Below are 27851 nucleotides of genomic sequence, written 5' to 3'. Positions count from 1 at the left end.
ATTTAATATAATTAAATATATTGGCAGTGTTCAAATTGCCAATTATTTTCTAATTGTGCTAATTTTTTTTTTTTTTTTTTTTTTTTTTTTTGAGACGAAGTCTTGCTCTGTCGCCCAGGCTGGAGTGCAGTGGTGATCTCTGCTCACCGCAAGCTCCGCCTCCTGGCTTCACGCCATTCTTCTGCCTCAACCTCCCGAGTAGCTGGGACTGCAGGCGCCCGCCACCACGCCCAGCTAATTTTTTGTATCTTTAGTAGAGATGGGGTTTCACCACGTTAGCCAGTATGGTCTGGATCTCCTGACCTTGTGATCCGCCCACCTCGGCCTCCCAAAGTGCTGGGATTACAGGCATGAGCCACCGCACCCAGCCTAATTGTGCTAATTTTTTAAAACGGCTCTTTGAATCAGAGTCTAAATAAGGCACACACACTGAGATTGGTTGATTTTTTGTTTGTTTGTTTGGTTTTGTTTTTTGAGACGGAGTCTTACCCTATTGTCCAGGCTGCAGTGCAGTGGCGCCATCTTGGCTCAGTGCATCCTCCATCTCCTGGGTTCAAGCGATTCTCCTGCCTCAGCCTCCCAAGTAGCTGGGATTACAGGCCTGTGCCACCATGCCTGGCTAATTTTTGTATTTTTAGTAGAGACGGGGTTTCACTATGTTGGCCAGGCTGGTCTTGAACTCCTGATCTCAGGTGGTCCACCCGCCTTGCCCTCCCAAAGTGCTTGGATTACAGGCATGAGCCACCGTGCCCAGCCAATGTTTTTTTTTTTTTTTTTGAGATGGAGTTTTGTTCTTGTCACCCAAGCTGGACTGCAATGGCGGGATCTCTGTTCACTGCAACCTCTGCCTCCCAGGTTCAAGCAATTCTGTCTCAGCCTCTCAAGTAGCTGGAATTACAGGCACCCACCACCATGCCTGGCTAATTTTTTTTTTTTTTTTTTTTTTTTTTTTTTGTAGTTTTAGTAGAGACGGGGGTTACTGTGTTGGCCAGGCTGGTCTTGAACTCCTGACCTCATGATCTGCCCACCTTGGCCTCCCAAAGTGCTGGGATTACAGGCGTGAGCCACCACGCCCGGCCGTTTATGGCCATTTTTGCAGGAGTAAGGTGGTATGACATTGTGGTTTTGATTTGCATTTCCCTGATCATTAGTGATGTTGAGCATTTTTCATAGGTTTGTTGGCCATTTATGTATCTTCTTTTGAGAATTGTCTATTCATGTCCATAGTCCCCTTTTTGATGGGATTGTTTTTTTTCTTCTTGCTAATTTGTTTGAGTTCATTGTAGATTCTGGATATTAGTCCTTTGTCAGATGTATAGATTGTGAAGATTTTCTCCCAGTTTAGTTATTTATTTAAGATGGAGTCTAGCTCTGTCGCCCAGGCTGGAGTGCAGTGGTGTGATCTCGGCCCACTGCAACCTCCGCCTCCCCAGTTCAAGCGATTCTCCTGCCTCAGCCTCCCTAGTGCCTGGGACTACAGAAACGCACAACCACACCCAGCTAATTTTTGTGTTTTTTAGTAGAGATGGGGTTTCACCATGTTGGCCAGACTGGTATTGAACTCCTGACCTCAGGTGATCCACCCGCCTTGGCGTCCCAAAGTGCTGGGATTATGGACATGAGCCACTGCACCTGGCCCCACTTATTTAAAGTGAAGTTTTCTCTCATTAGCCATTTGCTTACCTAGGTGTAGAATACATATGAGAAATCCGGATAAATTTCTGCTTATATTAAGCAATTTTCAAAATAATGAATTGGTTTGCCAACATCCTCCATGATAATTTTCCTTTTTGTAACAGTACGAACTTGTGGATTTAAACATTTGATGTGTTTCTGTCCCTTGCATTATTGTGCTTTTTGTTTGTTTGTTTGTTTAATAGACACAGGGATTTTGCTCTGTTGCCCCGGTCTTGAATTCATGGGCCCAAGCAGTCCTCCCTCCTTGGCCTCCCAAAGTGCTGGAATTACAGGCATGAACTACCATGTCTGGCCTCTATTGTCCATACTAATTTGGCAATATCATTGTTTCTCAGAAGGGATAATTTTTTTCTAAAGAAGATATACAAATAGCCAATAAACCCATTAAAAGATGTGATGCTCAGCATCATTACCCATTAGAGTTTAAACTACATGAAGATGCTACTTCACACCCGCTAGGATGACTATAATCAGAAACACATAGTAACAAGTGGCACCAATGATGTGGAGAAATTAAAATCCTCATACGTTGCTGGTGGGAATGTAAAATGGTGCAGCCATCTAGGAAAATAGTCTATCATTTCCTCTAGCTGGTAAACAGAGTTAATACATGACTCAGCTCTTCCATTTGTAGGTATTTACACAAGGGGAATGGAAACATGTCTATATAACCTGTGAATGAATGTTCATAGCAACATTATTCATAATAGCCAAAAAATGAAAACAATTAAAATGTCCATCAACTGATGAGTGGATAAATAAAATGTGATCTAGCTATATGATAGAATTTTATTCAGCAATAAAAGGAATGAAATATTGACACATGTTAAAATATGGATGACCCTTGAAAACAGTATACTAAGAGAAAGAGACCAATTACAAAAGACCCCACATAATATGATTCCATTTATATGAAATGTAAAGAATAGGCGAATCTATAAAGATAGAAAATAAAATAGGGACTGGGAGATTTGGGGAAAATGGACAGTGACTGCTAATGGATTAAGGGTTTTTTTTTTTTTTTTTTTTTGCGGTAGGGTGGGGGTGTGTGATGAAAATGTTCTGAAATGTGAATATATTATACTAAAGGCCATTGAATTATATTTTAGGTGGATGAATTTTATGGTATGTGAATTATGTTACAACAAACCTTTAATAAATTTTTTTTTTTATATAAAAGGAGTCCTTAAAGTCACCCAAGGAGCTTGCTTAAATGCAGATTCTAGGGTAATATCCTAGACCTCTGGAAAAATCTTTAGAAATGGATTCTAGGAATCTTTTTTTTTTTTTTTTTGCGACAGGGTCTTACTCTGTTGCCCAGGCTGGAGTGCAGTGATGCGATCTTGGCTCACTGCAACCTCCACCTCCTGGGTTCAAGCGATGGATTATCCTGCCTCAGCCTCCCCAGTAGCTGGGATTACAGGCTCATGCCACCCGGACTGGCTAATTTTTGTATTTTTAGTAGAGATGTGGTTTCACCATGTTGGCCAGGCTTGTCTCAAACTTCCGACCTTAGGTGATCTTCCTGCCTCAGCCCCTGAAAATGCTGGGATTATAGGCATGAGCCACTGCGCCCTGCCCCAGGAATCTTTACATAAAGTAAGCACATCCAGGGATTTTGATGCACACTGTTTGAGTGACATATTATCAAAGTTCTTTATTATGCTTTGTGCATACCAGTAACTTCCTATTTCTGCTTCTGGTATGATAGAGAATAGGTCTTCCTCTTCCACATGACAGCCCTTCAGTCTTAGGAAGACAGTTCCCCCTTCCCACCTGTCTCTTTTGTAGGCCACGCACCCCAGGTTCCTTAACCATTTCTCATGTGACATGATTTCCAGATTAGTCGAATCATCTTCTTCTGTACACACTCTAGTCTCTTAATGACTTCTTAAAATGAAGTACTCGGATCTGAACAGGATATTCCAGTTATAGTTTGACCATTGCAGAATATAAATGGGATTATTACCTCCCTTGTCGCTGACACTGCAATTCTACTGATGCATTTTAAGATTGCAGTAGCTTTTGAAAACAGTGTTGGCTCAGATTAAGCTTGTGTTTAACTCAAACCTCGTTTATGCCACCCCTGACTCTCCCAGCTTTTATCTAGTCAGGTCTTTGTTCTGTGACCATCAGGAAAAATTCCCTTTCTTGTTGGTGATCTGGTCTAAAACATGGAAATAGTATCTTTAATGTCATAACAATTATTTAGCAGTTTCAACTTTTTCAGAGCATTGCCTGTACATGATATCCTTAGATTTTAACAACTGTGTAAGATGAAGGGAGGTGCTACCCTCATTTTATAGATGCAGAAATACAGACTGAGAGAGCTGAAGTAAAATGCCTAAGGGGAGGGAGAGTTCTTTGCAGAGGCTGGCATAGAACCTAGTTCCCCCAACTCAGTGGTTTGAAATCTTGGCTGCACATTGGATTCACCTGTGGGATTTAAAAACTGATGCTGGACTGGGTGTGGTGGCTCACGCCTGTAATCCCAGCACTTTGGGAGGCTGAGGCAGGAGGATCACCTGAGGTCAGGAGTTTGAGACCATCCTGGCCAACATGGTGAAACCTTGTCTTTACTAAAAATACAAAAAATAGCTGGGTGTGGTGGCACGTGCCTGTAGTCCTGGCACTAGGGAGATTGAGGTATGAGAATCACTTGAATCCGGGAGGCGGCAGTTGCATGAGTCGAGATCACGCCACTGCACTTCAGCCTGGGTGACAGAGTGAGACTCCATCTCAAAAAAAACAAACCAAACCAAAACAAAAAAACCAGTGCCTAGGCCCCATCCTCAGATATTCGGAGGTAACCAGACTGGGGTGGGACCAACTCACTACTCTTGTTTAAAAGCTGTCAAAGCAATTCTAATATTCAGCCAGGGTTGAGAACAGCTGCCCTAAATCATATTCTGATATCCCCTCCCCCTCACCACATGTATTTTCTTCATTTAATTAAAAGGTTCTTATGTGGAAGAGAGAGGATTATTTTCCATCATTCCAGAAGGCAAAAGTAAAATGAGTCCAAGTGGGAGAGGATTACTCAGATGTACAGTGGAAACCAGGTGTAAGTCCTAAGAGGATTATTCTTGGAATTTATTTATCTTCTCATTCATTAATTTATCAAACATTTATGTGCAAGACACCGTGCTCAGCTCTGGGGACACAAATATAAGTATGACATGGTCTCCCCCTTTTGGGGCTCACAGTTGAAAGGGGAGACAAACTGTAAATAAATAACATCATAGTGGAGTGTGGTAAGTGTTACACGTATCAGAGCTGTATAATTTCCTTTTTAAATTTATTATAGTTTTGTATTAAAAATTGTCAACAGTGATTTTCTTAACATATTTATGCCAAACATTTGGTGAATATGTTGCACTATATTAGTCTTTACATTAAGCATGTAATTCAAGCAACTAACAGATAAAGTTAGTCTGCAGGAATTTTGTGGAAATATCTTCTTTCTCTAAATACTCCTAACAATAAAATGTACAACAATAGTATTCAAACCATTTTGAAGAGTTTAGTCCTACATCTTCCTTTTTTTTTTTTTTTTTTGAGACAAAGTATGGCTCTGTCGCCCAGGCTGGAGTACAGTGGTGCGATCTCAGCTCACTGCAACCTCTGCCTCCCAGGTTCAAGGGATTCTCCTGCCTCAGCGTCCCAAGTAGCTGGAATTACAAGCACCCACCACCATGCCCGGCTAATTTTTGTATTTTTAATAGAGATGGGGTTTCACTATGTTCATCAGGCCGGTCTCGATCTCCTGACCTCAGGTGATCTGCCCGCTTCAGCCTCCCAAAGTGCTGGGATTACAGGCATGAGCCACCGCGCCTGGCCAGTCCTCCAAATTTTTGATTTTTTAAAAATATTTTTATTAAAAAAAGTAGAGATGGGTCTCACTGTGTTGCCCAGATTTGTCTCAAACTCTGGGGCTCAAGCAATTGATGCTACCACCTAGGCCTTTCCAAGTATTGGGATTATAGGCATGAGCCACTGTACCCAACCTCCAAATTCTATTCTGTTAATTACTAAGCATAGGTATATGATCTGTATTTATTTTGTCAAGATTTTATGTTGACAAAAAACTGATTTTGTAACATGGAGAAAATTTTAGATATAGATTTGATGCCTCAGCTCAACTTTCAAGAGCCACTCTGTACATCACTCACTATACTTCCTTTGTAGATACCATCTTTTTTTTTTTTTGAGACGGAGTCTTGCTCTGTCGCCCAGGCTGGGGTGCAGTGGCCGGATCTCAGCTCACTGCAAGCTCCGCCTCCCGGATTTACGCCATTCTCCTGCCTCAGCCTCCCGAGTAGCTGGGACTACAGGCGCCCGCCACCTCGCCCGGCTAGGTTTTTGTATTTTTTAGTAGAGACGGGGTTTCACCGTGTTAGCCAGGATGGTCTCGATCTCCTGACCTCGTGATCCACCCATCTCGGCCTCCCAAAGTGCTGGGATTACAGGCTTGAGCCACCACGCCCGGCCAATACCATCTATTAAAAACAAATCAATAGGCCAAGTGTGGTGGCTCATGCCTATAATTCCAGCACTTTGGGACGCCACGGTGGACGGATCTCTTCAGGCCAGGAATTCAAGACCAGCCTGGCCATCAAGGTGAAACCCTGTTTCTACCAAAAATACAGAAATTAATCCGATGTGGTGGTGGATGTCTGCAGTCCCAGCTACTGGGAGACTAAGGCACAAGAATTGCTTGAACCCAGGAGGCAGAGATTGCAATGAGCCGAGATTGCACCACTGCACTCCAGCCTGGGCAACAGAGCGAGACTCTGTCTCAAAAAAACAAAAAAACAAACAAAACAAACCCAAACAAATCAATACATTCTTATTAAAACAGCTAAAACACTTTTCCTTATAGTTTGTAGCTGACCTTTTGATAAGAAGTATGTATACAGTACTGTGAAAATTCAGAGAAACTGTTTTGGAAAGGGGAAGAGAAAGAGAGGAAGTCAGAGTTTCTCAAAGTAGTTCTTGATGGAGTAGAGCTGAATTTTGAAAGGTAGGATTTATACTGAGTCGTGTAGGCATTCAGGCAACAAGAGCAGGGAAATGGAAAAATAGAACCCTGGTCAAAGGGACAGCACAAAAGATCAAAACTGGGCAGGGGCCACAACAAGATGGAACTTTCATGGTAAAATAATTTGAACAGTAATTTCTTATGTATTGGAGTCCTCACAATTCTGACAATCCTGCTGTCATCAGGAGTTATATGAAGATCTGGGAAAGTCACCATATGCTGGAGATAGTTTTGCAGGGCTTAGCCAAAACTAAAAAAATCTAGCAAGAAGTCAGAGTCCATTTCAGTTTTGGCATCCAGTTAGAGGCTAAAACTCATGAATTAAAGTGTGGAATTTAATATCATCGTTATCAGTTAGGTTTAAGACCCTTTTTACAAATAGGAGATGTTGAAAGTGGGTTTGAATAAACACATATTTCCAAGTTGGATAAGGTCATGCAACTTCAGGGTCTAATTTAATTGATAAGTGATCCACCCTGGATTTGGGCTTTAGTAAGAGGAATTCCACCCTCCCGTCATGATTTACTTACTTGGCTCACATGAGAGCTTTCAAGTCTTTGTTGATTGCAACATGCAATTCAATTTGGCTATGATTGCTGTCTTCATAATGTGAAAAATGGTAGAAAAAACTGTAGAAAGGTTTAAGCATCTATTCTGACATTTGAGAGGGTTTCAGTATTCTGTGTTTACTTTTAAGTTTTGTATTGGCAGGGTATGGTGACTCACGCCTGTAATCCCAGCACTTTGGAAGGCTGAGGCAGGAGGATCACTTGAGCCCCAGGAGTTTGAGATCAGCCTAGACAACATGGTGAAACCCCACCTCTAAAAAAATTTAAAAATTAGCTAGGCATAGCGGTACGTGCCTGTAGTCCCAGCTACCCAGGAGGCTGAGGTGGGAGGATCACTTGAGCCCAGGCAGTGGAGGTTGCAGTAAGCCGAGATTGCACCACTGCACTCCGACCTGGATGACAGGGCAAGACCCTGTTTCAAAAAAAAAAAAAAAAAAGTTTTACATTGAGGTTGCGAGTCTAGCCAGTGGATCTCCTTTGAAATAATCCAAGTATAAATTCCTTTTATGCTGACAGGTTCATATAATGAATTGAATTGGTTAATGTCCCATATTGGGGAGTATAGTAATATAATTCATCTGCTTAGAGCCTGAGTGACTCTGAGTTTTAAACATCATTTCGTTTTGGAAATTGAAAGGTTTTATCGTTCATTGACAGTTCCCAGTATCTGCAGGGTCTTTCCCATTTACCATCCTGTCTTCCATCCTAACCAGGAACATAATCAGCTCTACATTATTTGAAATTAACTGCTGCCAAAGTACAACAGATGGGACTAGTGAACTGATATAAGGAAAGCATTTCCTGTAGTACTTGTGTCACCATTTGTTTGACTACCAGTTATTTAAAGATAGCGTTTGTGTGTGAAAAATTATCAGTGCTACTTATGACTGCTTTTCTTTTTTTTGTCTTTTGAAACTCAGAAGTTCTAAGCATTTCTTCTATATAAACAATGTAACTTGTCATTAGTCTGTTGTTTTTTAAACAGAGAAAAAATAACATTCATGTTTCTATTATCACAAACACTAATTTCAAAAGTGAACAAGTGTGTTTTACAGACTCCTAGAGGGCAAATGCAATTTTGATACTGCTTTTTATTTTGTTTTTAATGATTTTTATTTAATATACTGATTTAATTTAATGATTTTTTATTTAATATAAATAATTTAGTATAAATAAAAAATAAATATTTTTATTTAATATAAATAAAAATAATTACTATTCCATTTTGGGATGTTATAATTTAATTAAATACTTCCTCCCCACCCCCCTCCCGAGATGGAGTCTTGCTCTGTCGCCCAGGCTGGAGTGCAGTGGCGCAATCTTGGCTCACTGCAACCTCTGCCTCCCGGGTTCAAGCAGTTCTCCTGCCTCAGCCTTCCAAGTAGCTGGGATTTCAGGCATGCACCACCACACCCAGCTAATTTTTGTATTCTTAGTAGAGATGGGGTTTCACCATGTTGGCCAGGCTGGTCTTGAACTCCTGACCTCAAGGGATCCACCCGCCTCAGCCTCCCAAAGTGCTGGGATTACAGGCGTGAGCCGTTGTGCCCGGCCCAACACTTCCCTTTTGTACATTGAGATTGCTTCTGCCTTTCCCATTATAATAAACAATACTGCAATGAATATCTCTGTGTATTTCTTACTTCTAGAGTATTGCTTTAAGACAAATTCCTAGAAATATAATTTCTATTTCTTTCAGAAGTATGCTCAAATATATAAGAAAAGATAATTTTAGCTTCTTACTTGACCCTTTTCCAGAATTATCTCTCTGCTATTCTATACAACAAAGTAGATGGAAATCGATGTTTATCCTTACGGGATTATAGTAGTTTGTGCTAATGATTAGTCTAGTTAATGTCCTTATACATATATATAATATTCTGTACCACTTCAAAAGCATCTATATGCCTGTCCTCACTCCTACACTTACTTGAAATGCAGGTTGGCATTTCACATTTCACATCCAGGCTGGCTGGTATGTGTTGTCCAGTATTTTCTCAGAAAAAAATAGAAATAGTAAATTGGCTAAAATGATCTGATCGATCCTCTGTTTTGTTTTTTTTTTAAGAGACAGGGTCTACTCTCACTCAGGTTGGAATGCAGTGTTGCAATCATAGCTCACTGCAGCTTTGAACTCCTAGGCTCAAGCAATCCTCCTGCCTCAGCCTTTTAGGTAGCTGGGACTATAGGTGCATGCCACCACACCCAGCTAATTATTTTTTATTTTGTAGAGACTGTCTTGCCATGTTGCTTAGGCTGGTCTCAAACTCCTGGCCTCAAGTGATCCTCCCACCTGAACCTCCCAAAGTGTTGGGATTACAGGCATGAGCCATCACACCTGGCCTGACCACTCTGTTCTATCAAATATTGTAGTCTCGTTCAAAGCCAGATTTGGCCAACAAAGAATATTTTACCCACATTCACTTAGATTTTCCAGAATGACTGTTGTCTTAGTTTAAAAACACTTATGTTGGCCTGGTGCAGTGGCTCATGCCTGCAATCCCATCACTTTGGGAGGCTGAGGCAGGAGGATTGCTTGAGCCCAGGAGTTTGAGACTAGCCTGAGCAACATAGCGAGACCCTGTCTATACAAAAAAATTAGCCGAGTGTGGTGGTGCAGGCCTGTGGTTCCAGCTACTCAAGAGGCTCAGCCTGCAGTGAGCCATGATAGTTCTACTGCACTCCAGCAGCCTGGGTGACAGAGCAAGGCTGCTGGAGTCAGCCTGTCTCAAAAGAAAAAAAAAAAAAAAACTGCAACAAAACACATATGTTATGTGTGATTAAAAAAAATACATTAAGGCTGTGAGTTACTTTGGCAGTCACTCCCTTAATTAGGGTAACGTTAGCATTATCACCAAAGTACAGTTAGTAACCCTTCTGATTAAGAACGACAGGGATATTCCCTTTTCCTTACATAGCTTTCTACTTTTTTAAAGAAAAAAATATTAAATTTGATGACATTTTGGTCAAGAGCAGTGGTTTTATCTGAGGATCTGACACAAATCATTTAATATTCATAAGTACCAGAATAGATGTGCCATAACTGACTTACAAAAACCCAAAGGTATGATGTCTTTATAAAATGATTTTAGGCCATGACCTTCAAACTTTGGAATTCTAAAAAAGCAGCAGCATAGCAAACAGTTTTGAGTTGTCATAAGGGGCCACTGAAATGGATAATGCTGAGTAGCCTAATGGATTCCTGAAAGCATAGTGTGTTTTAGATACTACCAGATCAATAAACACAACAGTCATTTAAGTGTGTAAGTTCTATAATATTTGGTTAATTATATTATAACTCAAATTCTTTCAGTGTACTTGTCTTTCAAATCGAATGCTAAATATAACTGGAGTACTTGTAAAAATAGAATGGTCAGAAAAATGCAGAGTGTATTATGTCATTTTTCTAAGCTATATTAAGTTAATATTTGGAGGTAGAGCTTCTGTCATACACATCATTTTATGTACCATGAAATGTCATATTTCAGAAGTACTAATGTTTAATAATAAAAGCCCTGAGTTGTTCATCATTTGAGTTTAATAAAAGACTGTATTGAATTTTTTTAGTAATTGCTTCATAAGTAGATGATCGGTGTACCACAAATAAAAATGTATGTTGAGTACATAGGTAGGTATTTTATATAAAAGAGTTGTTTTGGGTAGAAGAAATAACAATACTGAAAGGCTTTTTTAAAGTGCCAACAACTTTATTATTTGTTTAGATGTTTATGACTGGGCAGATGATCAAATTTAAAATTTTGCAATTTTCCACATCATTGAAAAATATTTCAGTAATCTTTATTGATTGTAATAGTGGAGGCTGGTTACTGATTTTGGGGGGGAATAGCACTAAAAAAATGAAAATAGACAATATGACTTTCTTGAGTTTGATAACAACTTCAAGGCAGGTGGTTGCCCTTGAAATGTGGTCATTTTTAAAGGAACTTGAGTTATTTTATCTACTGCCATCTGAAAAATAATCAGAAAGGTAATAATGTGTTTGGTGAATCTAAATAAAATGGTAGGGAAATACAGTTTTATATTACTTGATGGTGAAGGACATTTAATCATTTGTTTGATGTGGTTGTATTGAAAACTAAGTAAGTGGCTAAGCAGTGGCTCACGTCTATACTCTTAGCACTTTGGGAGGCTGAGGCAGGCAGATTGCTTGAGCTCTGGAGCTCGAGACTAGCCTGGGCAACGTAAGGAGACCTCCATCTCTACAAAAAATACAAAAATTAGCTGCATAGTGGCACGTGCCTCTAGTCCCAGCTACTCAGGAGGCGAGGTGGGACAATTGACCACCTGAGCCTGGGAAGGTTGAGGCTCCAGTGAGCTAAGATTGCACCACTGCACTCCAGCCTGGGTGAGTGAGACCCCATCAAAAAAAAAAAAAAAGAAAGAAAGAAAGAGCACCTCAGTAAAAAAAAAAATCTCTAATTTGGCCGGGCGCGGTGGCTCAAGCCTGTAATCCCAGCACTTTGGGAGGCCGAGAAGGGCGGATCACAAGGTCAGGAGATCAAGACCATCCTGGCTAACATGGTGAAACCCCGTCTCTACTAAAAATACAAAAAAATTAGCCGGGCGAGGTGGCGGGCGCCTGTAGTCCCAGCTACTTCGGAGGCTGAGGCAGGAGAATGGCGTGAACCCAGTAGGCGGAGCTTGTAGTGAGCCGAGATCGTGCCACTGCACTCCAGCCTGGGTGACAGAGCAAGACTCTGTCTCAAAAAAAAAAAAAAAAATCTCTAATTTTTATTTTTAATAATATTATTTTCAATATATCTTTACCCAATGATATCTAGTTGAATACAACTATAGTCTGGTTGGAATTTTTTTTCCTTTTATTTAATCTTTAAAATTATCATACAGTCAAACTGGCCTTTTTTGGGAGGTGTGTAGTTCTATGAATTTTAACACGTTGTTAATTCATGTAACCACTACCACAACTGGGAACAATTCCTTCAACCTCCCCAAAAAAACTCCCTCATACTATTCCTGTGTAGTCAGACCCTACTCTTACCCCTAAACCCTGGTAACCATTGATCTATTCTCCTTTACCATAGTTTTCTTTTTTCCAGAATGTCATAGAAATGAAATCATACAGAACATAACCCTTGGAAGTTGGCTTCTTTCTCTCAACAAAATGCCATTAGATTAATTGAAGTAGTTATGGTTATCAATAGTTTCTTTCTTTGCTAAGTTGTTGGTTGAAATTTTACGGCATCCTGATATTACATGAGATCTGATAAGCTGGCACTGAATTTTTTTAAAACTATGAACATTTTTCATATTAGTTAACTGAGATACTTATAGTTAATTTTTTAATTGGAATTTGTTGCTTTGTTTGTTTTCACAGTATTTTCAGTTTTATTATAAAAGTACACACCCAATAAAGATTAAGTCATTTCTTAACTCTGCCTGCATTCAACACTTGCTCTTTTTATTTATTTTATTTTATTTATTTTTAGAGACAAGGTCTCGCTACTAGGCTGGTCTTGAACTCCTGGCCTCAAGTGATCCTCCCACCTCGTCCTCCCTAAGTGCTGGGATAACAGGCGTGAGCCACCGTGCCCGGCCAACACTTGCTCTTGAGCAGCTTTCTTTGCTTTTACCATCTTGACAAGTTCGTTGCATCTTTTCATGCAGCCTTTCTTTGTCCTGCCAGGTACTGCTTGTGCTATTTTCTCTCATCTTTCAGGTGTGTTGACTGGGTATGTTTTCAACACTTGTTCAAAAAGCTTCTGTTCATTGTCCAAGGGGTGAAGTGGGTGCATGAACCTTAAAATCATTCTGAAGGTGTTTCATTGTCTGCTTGAGGCAATGTTCTTTTTAAAGTTTATCAAAAACCTTTTTTGTTTGTCATCTTTTTGATGAGGGTCCAATTTTTGGAGGCTCTTTGCTTTGCCAGTAACACCTTTGGTGGTTGTCTTGACATCAGTAGAAGAATGTATGTTGATGTAATTAGCAATAACTTCCCAACTCCCATCTTGAATTCATTCCAGCAGGGAAGAGATTCATAGCCTTAACTTGTAGCTGCAGATCATCTTCTTACCAGTTGTTGTTGTCACTTCCACCTCTGCCAGTATTTCGCTGCATTCTTAGATGCTTATCACATATGAGCCCCAGCTTCCTGTTTCTCTTTTGTAATTTGTTCATTCATTTCTTCTGTTTTTCCAGAGCAACTATTCCTACTTCTTTTGTAGATGATGTATTTCATTCAAGTACTATAAGCTTTTTAGTTCAAGCTGATTACAAAGTTTTTCTACTTCTTCCATCATTTCTTTTTTTTTTCTTTTTTGAGACAGGGTCTCCCCCCGCCCCTCCCCCCCGCCCCGGTCACCCAGGTTGGAGTGCACTGGTGCCATCATAACTCACTGCAGCCTTGAACTCCTGGCCTCAGGCAGTCCTTCCACCTTGGCCTCCCAAAGTTCTAGGATTACAGGCATGAGCCATCACCTGGCCTTCTTCTATCATTTTAACCTACCCTGCCTGATTGTTGGAAAAGTGATTCCAGATCTTAGATGAGTTTCGAAGTTTTTGCCTTTCTTTCTTTTTCCTTTCCTTTTTCTTTCTTTTTTTTTTCTTTTTTTAGCAGATGAGGTCTTACTATGTTGCTCAGGCTGGAGTGCAGTGGCTGTTCACAGGCATGATCATAGCCACTACAGCCTCAAATTCCTTGGCTCAAGCAGTCCTTCTGCCTCAGCCTCCCAAGTAGCTGGGAGTATAGGTGTATGTCACCCACCTAGCTTGCCATTCCTTTGTAATTTTTTTTTTTTCTTCGTTTTTGGATGTCTTTTTCTTTCTTTGCCAATAATACTTGTTGTCTAATTATCAGTTCTTTCTCCTTTGCTAATTGAGCAGCTTCTAATTCAGCTTATCTTTGTTTTTCTTTAGCTTCTTGCTCCTTTCGTTTTGCTTTTGTGTTGTTTTTAAATTGTGACCTTTTTTTCATTTCAATTCAGTGATTTGCATATGTAGCTAAGCAAGGCAGTTACAGTGTTTGCATTGCTTTGGAAATTCTTGTTATTTTATTGGGCTAAAATATTAATAATAAGTTTCAAAAGGCAAAATTTGAGATAGAAGAAAGTATTTTTCCAGTTTGTAAGGGAAGTAAATTGCACTATGACCTTTCTTAATGTCAGTGCCAAAGACCCAGCAGAATTTTCTTTGCTTTTGTTCCAGGCCTCTTCCCACCCTGACTTTCTGGTCTACGGTGAACCAGGCACCTCTTTTGTCTGATAATCCGTTTCAGTGTGCTTGCTCCTAGAGTGCCCTCCTTTGTTGATTACAGTAGTCTGTTCATTTTGATTTAGTCAAATTTATGTGCATAAACTCTTTGCATTGTAAACTTAGTTTGATTCTTGAGATTTAGTTTGATCTTGAGAGCTGGTTCCTTTCTTAGTTGACAGAAGATATAATGGTTTTATTATCCCCAGCTGCTGAAAATGGAGGCCTCCTGATAGTTGTATGTTTTGGCAAGAAAGCAATCTAATATGAATTGGATAAAACTATACCATGTCACAAATTAAAATAATGGGTTAACACTATTAAGAATGGGGTATGAGGCCAGGCATGGTGGCTCAGGCCTGTAATCCCAGCACTTTGGGAGACCAAGGTGGGCGGATCACCTGAGGTCAGGAGTTCGAGACCAGCCTGGCTAACATGGTGAAACCTCCTCTCTACTAAAAATACAAAAATTAGCTGGGCGTCATGGCACACCCTTGTAATCCCAGCTACTAGGGAGGCTGAGGCAGAATTGCTTGAACCTGGGAGGTAGAGGTTGCAGTGAGCTGAGATCGGCCACTGCACTCCTGCCTGGACGACAGAGCAAGACTGCATCTCAAAAAAAAAGAATGGGGTATGCTTCAAAACCAAAGAACCATGAATAATCCATCACTTATTAAATATATATATATATATATATATATATATATATATATATATATATATATATATAAGGTTTTGAAGAACAGAGATAAAACTTGGTTCCATTTTTACGAGTACTCTACCTGGTAATAGGAGTTAGAAACTTTAACTTTTTTTTTTTTTTTTTTTTTTGAGACAGAGTCTCACTCTGTCACCAGGCTGGAGTACAGTGGCACAATCTTGGCATACTGCAACCTCCACCTCCCGGGTTCAAGTGATTCTTCTGCCTCAGGCTCCTGAGGAGCTGGGACTACAGGCATGTACCACCACGCCTGGTTAATTTTTTTTGTATTTTTAGTAGAGATGGGGTTTCACCATGTGGGCCAGACCAGCCTCGAACTCCTGACCTTGTGATCTGCCTGTCTCAGCCTCCCAAAGTGCTGGGATTACAAGCTTGAGCCACTGTGCCCGGCCTAGAAACTTAACGTTTATAATTCAAGATCATTTACTAAAGGTTTACGCTTCAATTTTCTTTCTTTATTTTGTAGTATTATTTTTTGAGACAGGGTCTCACTCTGTCACCCAGGCTGTAGTGCAGTGGCACCATCATGACTCACTGCAGCCTCTACTTCCTGGGTTTTAGCAATCCTCCCACCTCAGTCTCCCAAGTAGCCTCAACGACAGGTGCATACCACCAAGTCTGGCTGTTTTTTGTGTTTTTGGTAGAGACAGGCACCATGTTGCCCAGGCTGCTTTCCAACTGCTGGGCTCAAGCTATCTACCCACCTCAGCCTCCCAAAGTGTTGGGATTACAGGCGTGAGCCACCACACCTGGCTTTATGCTTCAATTTTCTAAAATAAATTATGGAGTTAATTTCTGATTTTCACACTTAACTATATTCTTTTATGATTTGGGCTCTTTCAATTAGGTCTAATCCCAGTTTTCACAGAAGCATTAACAGAAAAGCCAAAGGGGGAACAACTCCATCAGCAAATAAATGGCTTTACAGTACATGTTTTCCATTTGATTGTAATTAAAATAATTTTTGGTGTGGACTATTTTGGGATATCCTTAAGCATATATTCTTCCTTAGATGACTTTGGTGAAAGTAATATTTACCCACTTCTCCATTGTCTTTTTCCTTAGATTTTAACCTTTGAGACCAAGAACCCATCGGAATTAGCAGAACGTTTGCGCTCTGTTTGTGGGAATCAGAGCAATGCCTATGCCCGGCTGCTGGAATACCGCCTGAATGCCTTGCGAGGACTGTGGAATGCCCAGCGCCAGCTGGCCTTAGAAGAACAGCATGAAAGGGAAAGTTCAGGTGATGAGGAAACTTTGGCCCTGCTCAAACGCCAGGGCTTGTTGCAGCAACCTGAGCAAGCGCCCTTCACATCAAGGATGGGGCTCCTCCTGGTCTTCCCCCTTATTCAGTCCCAGAGTAGAACAGACCCCTCTCTCTGTAACATAACTGCTGAGGTGCTATTGAACTGCCTTCGTGACTGCCAGCCTTTGAGCTTGACCAAGGAGCCTGCTGACTGTCTCAATGGAATTGAAACTTTGCTGTGCTCTTGGCTAGAGGAGACTTCTGACACAGGCCGACACATCCCACATAAGCAAAAAGAAAATGCTGCTGCTGCCCTGGTGGCTTTGGCTTGTGCCAGGTAAGGAAAATCGAATGTATCATTTGGTGACCCTGTGACTACTGCCACCTGGTTTGGGTGAATGAAAAAGAGGCCAAGTATATTTGACAGAAGTCTTAACATTTAGAAGTCCTTCTTTGTTTTCAGTATTGAATTTCACCTCCTTGACAGTGCATGAGATGCTTTTGCCAAACTTGGCACCAGGTGCCTGAGCTGGAACCCAAGTTCACGTTTTCCATTTCTGGTATACCATGATAACAGCTTAAACAGCAGAAAATGGAGAATCAACCCTTGACATATCTAATCGTCCCTTAGACGGTTAGTGTTTTACATCAAGTAGTTAGCAGAGGATGTTATGTCTGCTTCTCCTAGGAGGATGGTCAAAAATTTATAGAGGTATTAATTTTTCATGCTTGTCTATAAGAAGTACATCAGCAAGTTAGTGAGCTATTATTCACCTGGACTCCATCACAAAATTGGTCACAATTATATTTTTGGACCTAATACTTGTTTTGATCACTTTAATTGGAAGATTTCTCAGTATATATCCAGATTTAATAGTAGTACATATGGCCGGACGTGGTGGCTCACGCTTGTAATCCTAGCACTTTGGGAGGCTGAGGTGAGCAGATCACTTGAGGTCAGGAGTTCTAGACTGCCCTGGCCAACATGGTGAAACCCTGTCTCTACTAAAAATACAAAAATTAGCCGGGCGCTGTGGTGGGCGCCTGTAATCCCAGCTACCTGGAGGCTGAGGCAGGAGAATCGTTTAAACCCAGGAAGTGGAGGTTGCACTGAGCCAAGTTGGCACCACTGCACCCTAACCTGGGCGACAGACCAAGACTCTGTCTTTAAAAAAAAAAAAAAAAAGTAGTATGCTGTTCTTCATGTGCAAGTCATCAGCCCACTGTCAATAGGAAATATGCTTAGAGTTGCTTTTCTTTTTGCTTTTCTCTTTTCTTTTTCTTTTTCTTTTCTTTTCTTTTCTTTTCTGTTCTCTTCTTTTCTGTTCTGTTCTGTTCTGTTCTGTTCTGTTCTGTTCTGTTCTGTTCTGTTCTCTTCTCTTCTCTTCTCTTTTTTTTGAGACAGTCTCACTCTGTCACCCAGGCTGGAGTGCAGTGGCATGATCTTGGCTTACTGCAACTTCCACCTCCCAGATTCAAGTGATTCTCCTGCCTCAGCCTCCCGAGTAGTTGGGATTACAGGTGCCCAACTAAATTTTTTGTATTTTTAGTAGAGATGGGATTTCATCATGTTGGCCAGACTGGTCTCAAATTCCTGACCTGAGGTGATCCGCCCACCTCAGCCTCCGAAAGTACTGGGATACAGGCATGAGCCACTGTGCCTGGCCTATGTTGCTCTCAAAGACTAGGCTGAAGTACAGTGATATGATCTGAACTCACTGTAACTTCTGCCTCCCTGGCTCAAGTGATCCTCCCACCTCACCCTCCCGAGTAGCTGGGACTACAGGCACCTGCCACTATGGCTGGCTAATTTTGTGTATCTTTGGTAGAGACAGGATTTCCCTTTGTTGCCCAGGCTGCTCTCAAACTCCTGAGCTCAAGCAGTCTGCTGGCCTCGGCGGGATTACAGGCATGAAGCGCCCCACCAGGCCTGGAGTTGCTTTTCTAGGAATTTTATACATTCTTCTACCCAGTGACCCATATGATCACTGGCATCTGTTTGTGAGAAAGAAGTTTCACTACCTTTGTTTTCCTCTAGACTAATTGCCTAGAGAACAGTTAGGACCACAGCCTGACAGATTAGTGTCACTATTCTGTCTGTCTTCCATAGAATTTTTTCCTTGGTTGGGATCTTCTTTCTTTTAGCCAAACATTTGTGGGAGAATTTTTCTTGAATAATTATGAAGTTCTTAGTTATAAGTCTTCCTCCCCTGTTTTTCTCTTTATAGTTTCAAAGTAGACCTTCAAATGATTGAATCTCAAGGGGTTTTTTTAAGGCAAAATGGCACCAGTATTTATTGTAAGTTTCTTTGCTCTGAGCAAGCTGTCATAGCCTAGTTTTAGATCCCCTGAAACTGTGGTTTGTGAATCCTGACATGTGCTTAATTTAAGTCATTGTGTGGTACTGAAATAAGTTTCCTTGTAAAGACTTTATATTGGATTGATTTATTTTCTGCATATGCAGAGACAATTTCAAGTCTGAGATCTGTTATCAATGTGAAAATTCCATTTGAGAAAATTTGCTTTTAGACAGTACTATCTTTAGACAGATTTAGGATGTTAGGAATAATTATCAACTCTTTAGTTTCAAACAGTTTAAGTTATTAATCGTTGGTTCATAAAACTCACATTTTTATTATGTACCCAAATTCAGTCTATACCAAAGATAGTTATTGAAATTACTTCCTGTACTTGAGATTCTAAATTTCATTCAGCAGAAATGTTGAAATGGACGTTTTTATTTATTTATTCTTCTTGTGTGTGTGTGTGTTTTTTTTTTACATGGTTCCTACATTTTATTGCGAATATATTGTTCTGGACTTCAGAAGTCATGTGCTTTTCAGTGTTAGATCATCTTACTAAAGTTATTCGTGGCATATTATTGAATTTTTTGGTTGATGCTCTCAAAGACAGAGTAACCATTCCCCAAAATTATTATGAAGATGTTTATTCATTCAACCAACTATCATTTATTGAACATTTCTGATGTGTGGGAATCTTGTCCAGTCTTAGGGATGTAGTGATTCTAGGTTTCTTACCTCACAGAGCTTATGGTTGAATGGACTCAGGGTGAGTCATTCTGCAAAACCTTATTGCTTACTTACTGCATGGAAGGCATTCTCTTGGTGGTAGGGATACTGTGGAGAGCAGTTAGACTGTGCCTAATATTGCAGAGTTTACATAAGAGTGAGGGAGGCAGACAGTGAGCAACAAATATAGGTAAAAGATCATTGTAGAGAGGAATATTCACTATATGAAAAGACAGAGAGATATTTTGATAGAGAATGACTGTGGAGGTAGGGAGCAGCATTAGCTGGAGATGCCAGGGAAGCCCTTACTGAAGAGGTGACACTTGGCACTGGATGATGAGAAACAGCCAGCAGCAGAGAGTTCCACGTAAATGGAGTGGCGAGTGACAAAACTGACATTCTTCTTGTGCTTGGGGTAGCTGAGGGGACAGCACAGTGGGCAGGGTTTCTGGAACGTGATGGTAGAAGGAGAGGGGCAGGAGATGAGGTTGGCAGGACCCAGATCACATAGGGGCTTGTGATCCATGGAAGGACTTTACATTTTACTCTTAAAATCTGATTGAAGGCTGGGTATGGTGGCTCACGTCTGTAATTTCAGCACTTTGGGAGGCTGAAGCAAGAGGATCTCTTGAGGCCAGGAGTTCAAGACCAGTCTAGGCAACGTAATGAGACCCTGTCTCTTTTTTTTTTTTTTTTTTTTTTTAAAGACATGGTCTCATTCTGTTGCCTGAGCTGGAGTGCAGTGGTGTGATCATAGGTCACTGCAACCTTGAACTCCTGGGTTCAAGCAGTCCTCCTGCCTCAGCCTCTCAAAGTTCTGGGATTGCAGGTGTGAGTCACTGCACCCAGCCAGACCCTGTCTCTTTTAAAAAAACAAATCTGATTGCATCTAGCAGGTAGTAATTCCTTGGAGTTGGTTAATAGTTCTAAACTTTCCAAATGTTAAAGGTTTTGCTTTTTTATTTTAAACCTCACTGTTCCCCAGGGAAGTGTCCCTGTTGGGCAGATGAAGAAGCAAAAATCCATAGGAGTTAGGTGACAGGACTGAGATTGTGCAACTGGTGAGTGGCAGAGCCAGGTTTTAGAACCCATGTGTCCCGATTCCAACTTGTTTTTCTACTCTATCTGCTGCCTCCTTGCCTTCTATTAATGCTATTCTTTGATTTTTATTCTCTGAAACTAGAGATAGCGAGAGGGGCAATTAAGAGGAGGAGGACTCTAGGCCTACTTGGTTCTGCATTAGGTATTCCATTTCTATTGGTGTTTAGGCATGTGATACCCAGCAATTAAAACCTTGGCTAAGAGACTAAGGCAGCAAGTTGAAGTCAGCCCATCTGATACAGGCGATCATTTAGTTCAGGAAGTGTTCTTGTGGTGATTTGTACTTGGATTGTGGCCAGGTAAGTCTTGTGCATCTTAAAAGCACCTTCTTTTAGATCTTGCTGACCATATGACAGACTTCCTAGAGCCTTGAGTCTTGGAAACCACAAGGAATTCTGGTAATGGTGAGCCCTGTTGCAAGTATTACAACTGTGTGCAGTCAGAGGGATGCAGAAGGAGCATCTCTCAGCACAAAGCATTATTTATTTGAATATATTCCTTCTGGTCATATTTAATGTGATATTTATTTGAATATATTCTTTCTGGTCATATTTAATGTGATGGAGTTTAGTGAGCTGTTTTTCAAAATGAATGAACGTAGCAAAGATTTGAAAATCAAGTCTGGAAATACTGTTAGACTCTATGATCCTCCAGAGGGTGATTTGGTGATAGAGTAACCAAGCATAATAGCCACAAGTTCTCTGTGCTCGAGCCTTATGGTTTTGAACTTTTATGTTAGGGGAAAATTGTTTACTTTTCCAAATGCAAGGAGAACTCCTTCATAATTGGCATAGTGTTGTTTTCATTGTATCTTTGTGTATGAACCAATAGTGATAGTTAATAATCAAGTATATTTTGTACAGCACATCATCTGACCAGCAGAAGCAGAGAGACACATTTTGGAACTTTTCCATGTGGTTAATTAAATTAGCATTAATGACCTAAATTATTTGACTTTAAATTTTGATGATTTACTGTTCTTTCCTTTTATTTTTAGGGGATCATTGAAAACTTTCGTCCATACAGTCCATCTATTACAGAAACAGACGGATCTAGGGTCCCTGCCTGTAGCTGACGTGCTGTATAGGTAAGCTGTCGTTTTGTATCCTTATCCTCCTTCCAAACTAGGCAGATTTGTGCCAAATGCTTCCTTTATTAAGTAGATTGCTAAACTCTTATCAATTAGTGATTGATTTTTAAATAAGTATAGACTCATGTTTACCTTCTTAAGTAAGAATTTTATTTTTTATCTTTCCTTTTTGGAAAGTTTTTAGAGCATGTTACTTTTCATTATTTTTTAGTTCAATGTCTTTAAAAATGCCATAGCTGGTGGGACACAATAACTCATGAGTGTGGTGGTACGTGCTTGTGGTCCCAGCTATTAGGGAGGCTGAAGCAGGAGAATTGCTTGAGGCTATGAGGCAGAGGTTACAGTGAGCTGAGATCACACCACTGCACTCCAGCCTGGGTGACAGGGCGAGACTCTGTTTAAAAAAATAAAAATCCAATAGCTTATAATGAATTCTGATGTAAATTTTGAGATGATAATATATTAAGGTATAAAGAAGAAAGTGAAAATCATTCATAATCTCGTTACCCAAAGATAACTACTCCTAACATTTTGGTACATATGCTTCCTAATTCATAACCCACTCTACCTCTCTCACACACAAAAATACACATAAAATAGTACACTTTACACACAGGTATAATTTTATTGTAACATTTTTATAAACACAGCTCCGTAATTTTTTAATTTAAAAATATTGTAGCTGGGTATGATGGCTCATGCCTGTAATCTCAGCACTTTGGGAGGTCGAGGCGGGAGGATCACTTAAGGTCAAGAGTTCAAGACCAGCCTGCCAACATGGCAAAACCCCATCTCTACTAAAAATACAAAAAAACTAGCCAGGCGTGGTGGCGGGTGCCTATAGTCCCAGCTACTCGGGAGGCTGAGGCAGGAGAATGGCATGAACCTGGGACGCGGAGCTTGCAGTGAGTCAAAATCACACCACTGCACTCCAGCCTGGGTGACAAAGCAAGACTCCGTCTCAAAAAAGAAAAAAACAAAAAAACAAAAATTAGCCGGACATGGTGGTGGGTGCCTGTGGTCCCATCTGCACGGGAGGTTGAGGCAGGAGAATCGCTTGAACCCAGGAGGCAGAGGTTGCAGTGAGCTGAGATCGCACCACTGCACTCCAGCCTGGGTGACAGAGCGAGACTCTGTCTAAAAAAAAGAAAAATAAAAAATAAAAATACTGTGAATATCTTTTTTGAATAATATTTCTATAAAATATTATACATCTTAGTTTTAAGATTTTGGTTTCTACTCTTTGGGGTAACAGGTATACTTCTTGCTGAAATGGATTGTCTCAGTGTCTTTGTGATTTTCTTTCTGTCCCATATAGGCTGTTGCTTTTGGAAGGGGGGCCTGGATCTCCCTCCTGTTTGCTTGGGGGCAAACACATAGTATCATGGGGTTATGAAGACATGTTGCCTGCGCCAGATAGCAACACTGGCTCCAGTTCTGAAAATAAAGGTAATGTAAAAGTTTTTGTCCTGTGATTAATAGTAAGATGTAAATAAAGTGGTTTTAGATCACTGTAGCAAATGATTGGGATATAACTTTGTGTGTTCCTTTTAATTAAGAGCTCAAGATTTCTATTCAGTATGTTCATTGTCTGCTTTATCAGTAAAAGTATAAAAGCTGATACTGGTGATGTAAGAAAATGGATAGGTTTTATTATCACAAGGAAAAGGTATCATCCATACACTCTTGCCAAGGAGCCATGAATTACTTAAATTGGCTACTGGATATTTGAGTTTGGGTATGATAGCCTTAAGTTGAATTTTCTTGTCTGCTAATAGAATATCAGGTCTTACTGCTTGATAATATTTCCTTTAGTAATTTTTCTGTGTGTTAATGAGCTCTCCTGTTCTAAAAGCAAAAAATGAAGAGGTTCAAGGGAGCATGCATTGTTAACATCTCCTTTAAACAAGTAGGCTAGGTTAAAATGTTTTTACAGAGCTTTACAATATTACATGTCAGTTTCTTACATTATCTCAACAAATGGCAGAAGCTGTCTTAACTGGCTTGCCAGATGGGTTAGACCTCTCCATTCACTCAATAAAATGTCTAGGCTGCTACCCTGCCGTGGTCCACTGAACCCACAGGGCTGGTCAGCTCTTCTTCCACCAGCGGAGTTGCAGGCTTGCTCCCAAACCAGTTTGTTAATTGTAACTGGTACTTACTGTTGTGATAATATCATTAAATCTTACATAACTGATGAAATAGGAATGAAAAAAAAGAATAGGAAATAGTTGCCATTAAGAAGTTGAATGTTTTAGAAAGACTCCACGAAGTGAGTCTCTAAGAAACTGGCGTTCATCAGGTGTGGGATTGAGCGTCTGTTCCTCCCTCCCTTTCATTTCCCACCCTCCATGGGGCAGCCTTCCTGGGCAACCCCACCAGCACAGAGGAGAATCTAAGTGGCAGGCCCCCTCGCATCCCTCAGCCCAGGGCTTGTGCCTTTCCATGGTCTACTATTTCTTCTAAACAGGCATGCGAGTGTGTGGAGAAGAAGAGGCAAGGCTTTTAGGTATGATTTATTTCCTTCACTGACTCAACCAGAGTCAACAGGAGAGGGAGATGCCTGCAGTACCCAAGAAGTTCTCAGACATTATAGGCTCCAACTTCTTAACACAGAAAACTTCTTTCTTGATTTTCTCCTTTCAAAAAACTCCATTTGGTATCTTCCTGGGTGTAGTTTCTCACTGAGGAGGATGGTATTAAGCTGGTCTGTTTTCTTTCATTTTCCTGAACCTTTGGTTTTGCATCTAGGGAGAGAATGGTTTTCTTTTTTCTCTCTCTCTTTTTTTTCTTTTCTTGTTTCTCTTTTTTCTTTTTTTTTCCGAGATGCGGTCTTGCTCTATTGCCCAAGTTGGAGTGCAGTGGTGCAATCACAACTGCAGCCTCGGCTTTCCAGGCTCAAGCCATCCTTCCACCTTAGCCTTCTAGGTAGCTGGGACCACAGGCACACACCAACAGGCCTGGATTATTTATTTATTTGTTTGTTTGTTTGTTTGTTTATTTATGTAGAGACTAGGATCTCGCTTTGTTGCCCAAGCTGGTCTTTAACTCCTAGGCTCAAGCCATCCTCCCATCACCTCTGCTTCCCGAAGTGCCAGGATTACAGGTGTGAGCCACGGCACCTGGCCTGTTTTTCTTATAATAGTTTTTAGACTAATTTACGTAATTTTTTTTTTTTTGAGATGGAGGTTTGCTCTCGTCGCCCAGGCTAGAGTGCAATGGCGCGATCTTGGCTCACTGCAACCCCTGCCTCCCAGGTTCAAGCGATTCTCCTGCCTCAGCCTCCATGGTAGCTGGGATTACAAGTGCCCACCACCCTGCCTGCCTAATTTGTGTGTTTTTAGTAGAGATGGGGTTTCGCCATGTTGGCCAGGCTGGTCTTGAACTCCTGACTTCAGGTGATCTGCCAGTCTCGGCCTCCCAAAGTGTTGGGATTACAGACATGAACCACCGTGCCCAGCTGCAATGTAACTTGTAATATTGGAACATTCTACATTCGACTGAAGTTGAGAGAACACTATAATAAGCCCTGTGTACTCATTACTCAGCTTCAACAAGTATCTACTCCTGGCCAATCTTGTTTTGTTTGTCCTTTTCACTTCTGCCCCTCGACAGAGCCGTACCCAGAAGGCCTTGGGCCTTAATCTAAAGATTGAGGAATAAATGTAGTCTATGAGCTTTAAATTACAATGTTTAAGGTATGAAATTAGTGTTTTAAAAATGGTTACCCACTGTAACGAATTTTTTTATTGAGGAACCAATAGGTACAGGTCCCAGTTGTCTCAGATTAGTAGACTGAATTTTTAAGCTAATAGCATTTTTAGTACTAATTTGATGGTGTGACATTGCATTTCCTCCAGCTAAAATGGCATGCTTCAGGTGGAAAGACCCTACTTAAACATAGTGAGCAGAATGATTATGAAAATAAACACTGAAAGTTTTATCCATAAGCTCTATTTTAAGGCAAATTCTTTGGAATATGAGTTACTAAACCAATTACTATCATATAGAGAGATACTGTTTTAGATTGAGGAAGATAGAGCTAAGGGGAAACATATTGCTGTTTTAAAATAGAAAAGATATTAAACTTTTGTGCTGTGTCCCTCCAGAGAATAAAATTAGGATCTCTGAATGGAAAATCTACAGAAGCAGATTTTAATTTAGTGTATATCATTAGTATATTAACACAATTTCATTTGCCATTTATGGAATACTGGCTTTGCAGTATAGCAGCAGTATAGATGAGCAGTATAGATGTATTTACCTCTATTATCTCATCTGGCCATCACTGTAACCCTTGAGGTACTTCTTATTATCCACATCTTACAGATGAAGAAACTGATATTCAAAGAGATTCAGAGTCACTTACTGAGCTCATAAGAGCTCATGCCTCTCTTACTATGCCATTACTAATAAAAGTGTTGTACCGTATTCTTAGTCATTTCAAATTAGAATTAGGATTAGTCATTTCAAATTAGAATTAGGAATGACTTGACTCAGTACAAGCTTTTCAAAAAAAAAAAGAAAGAAAACATTTGGTGGGCTAAACCACATTCCCCTGCTGGTAACTATCTGACCTTATTTTGGTCCCTGGTCCACATGCATTTTGGATGTTTGATTTGGGGGTTCAAGCCATCTTCCCTGAAAGTCACACTGAAGCTCTTATTTTAGAAGTGAGAGGTAATCTTTCACTTAACCTCCTAATGGCTTTTTCATTAGAAAAAGCATGTTTATAATTTCAATTGAAAAAACATATATATAATTTACCTGTGAAAAAACGATTTCAGATGCTGACTTGGGACGCTGTCTCACGGCAGACGGTCTTTACCTGTATACTACTAACTCAGTTGGAAGAGGAGTAAGCAAATTGGGGTCTGGATTACATGGTACTCTCAGGTCAGTTGCATGGAACTTCCTAAATGATTGGGCTGGAACATTTTCCTCCTTACATAAATCTCTGAAGAAGACACTGGGGGTAAATTCCGACTCCCCATAGACTAGTAACTAAATAACAAGTCTGAACTAATTCAAATAATTCCAATCTTCTCTTATTGCCGCCTTTCCCCACCTTGTTCTGTTAATGCATTTTAGCCTTGTTATGGCCCAGAAGAGTTTGGTAGCCCTAAGATCATTGTTTCCAGCCAGAAAGTCCTCTGTGATCAGTATTTTTGTAACAATATCAGTGACTTCTCCATGTTGATAAGTGGACATTTTTCTACTTAAGTCTCTTTGAACTTGGGTTTGACATTGGATTGGCAAGTGATTTTCAGTTGGGATATAAGATCTATAAACTGTTGCCAAAAGAAACTGCAGTTTGAGAGCCTTGTATACATTTAGATCTTTTCCCCCAACTTTTTCTCCCCTCTAAGTTATTGTGGAAAGTCAATATTTACTATAGTTTTGCAGTCCTCAAATTGATGTAATACATTCACTTTCCTTCAGATGTTCTACATACTTAATCATTTTTTAAAATTAGGTCAAAAATGTTGTTTGTGTCTGTTGTAGCTTGTGTGAGGTTCCAACATAGCCGGGTGATTCAGCCTGTGCTCCGTTTCCTTCCACAGAGGTTTTGTGTACTGCCGGAATGAGGAGTTGGAACCAGGATGGGTGGCTTTTGGCAGTGGCAGTCTTCTCCACCGGCCTGTCTCTTTCGATAATAAACCTCACTCCCTTTTCCAGGTCATTGACCAGAACACCCTTCAGGTAAACAGAAAACCAAGGCATTTTAAATATATATATATTTTAGAGGCAATAAAGTTCGTTCCTGACATCATCAGAAGTAATAATAATACAGTTGATATATTTTCCTCCCAGAGTGGCATCCTTTTAATTGTTATAGTTTGGGCATTCTGCTTTTTATTTAATGTCTTAGACTTTTCCCATATGAACTGAGTGAATGTGTTCTCTAAGTTTCTACAGCCTACAACAAACTTTTTTTTTATAATTAAGAAAAAATTCTAAACAGTCAAAGATGGTATAAATACTAGCTTTTTTTTTTTCTTTTTTCTTTTTTTGAATGAGATCTATTTTGGGAAGGCATCATTTCCTTATTCAATTTGTTCTAAACAGCCTCTCTGTGGGAAAGGGAGCTTTGAAATGAGTGTAGAGTAAAATCATTGTGTGCTAGGG

General features: G+C 40.3%; 1 protein-coding gene and 1 pseudogene across 9 annotated transcripts in view; one reads left to right on the top strand and one right to left on the bottom strand.

The window, feature by feature from the left end:
- HECTD4 (HECT domain E3 ubiquitin protein ligase 4) overlaps positions 1 to 27851 on the top strand; it is a 222744-nt gene that overhangs the window by 45587 nt on the left and 149306 nt on the right. For all 9 annotated transcript variants that reach the window (XM_008004780.3, XM_008004781.3, XM_037996501.2 and 6 more), the window contains exons 2-6: positions 16322 to 16839; positions 21630 to 21719; positions 23041 to 23171; positions 26510 to 26618; positions 27287 to 27425. In XM_008004780.3, coding sequence (XP_008002971.1) covers positions 16322 to 16839; positions 21630 to 21719; positions 23041 to 23171; positions 26510 to 26618; positions 27287 to 27425 — 987 coding nt within the window. The remainder of the gene's footprint in view (positions 1 to 16321; positions 16840 to 21629; positions 21720 to 23040; positions 23172 to 26509; positions 26619 to 27286; positions 27426 to 27851) is intronic.
- LOC103239146 (dnaJ homolog subfamily C member 2 pseudogene) lies at positions 12222 to 13468 on the bottom strand (annotated as a pseudogene).

The sequence above is a fragment of the Chlorocebus sabaeus genome, chromosome 11 (assembly GCF_047675955.1).
Source record: "Chlorocebus sabaeus isolate Y175 chromosome 11, mChlSab1.0.hap1, whole genome shotgun sequence".
NCBI lineage: Eukaryota > Metazoa > Chordata > Mammalia > Primates > Cercopithecidae > Chlorocebus > Chlorocebus sabaeus.
The sequence above is the reverse complement of the archived record's forward strand: the minus strand, read 5'-3'. Positions and strand labels throughout refer to the sequence as shown.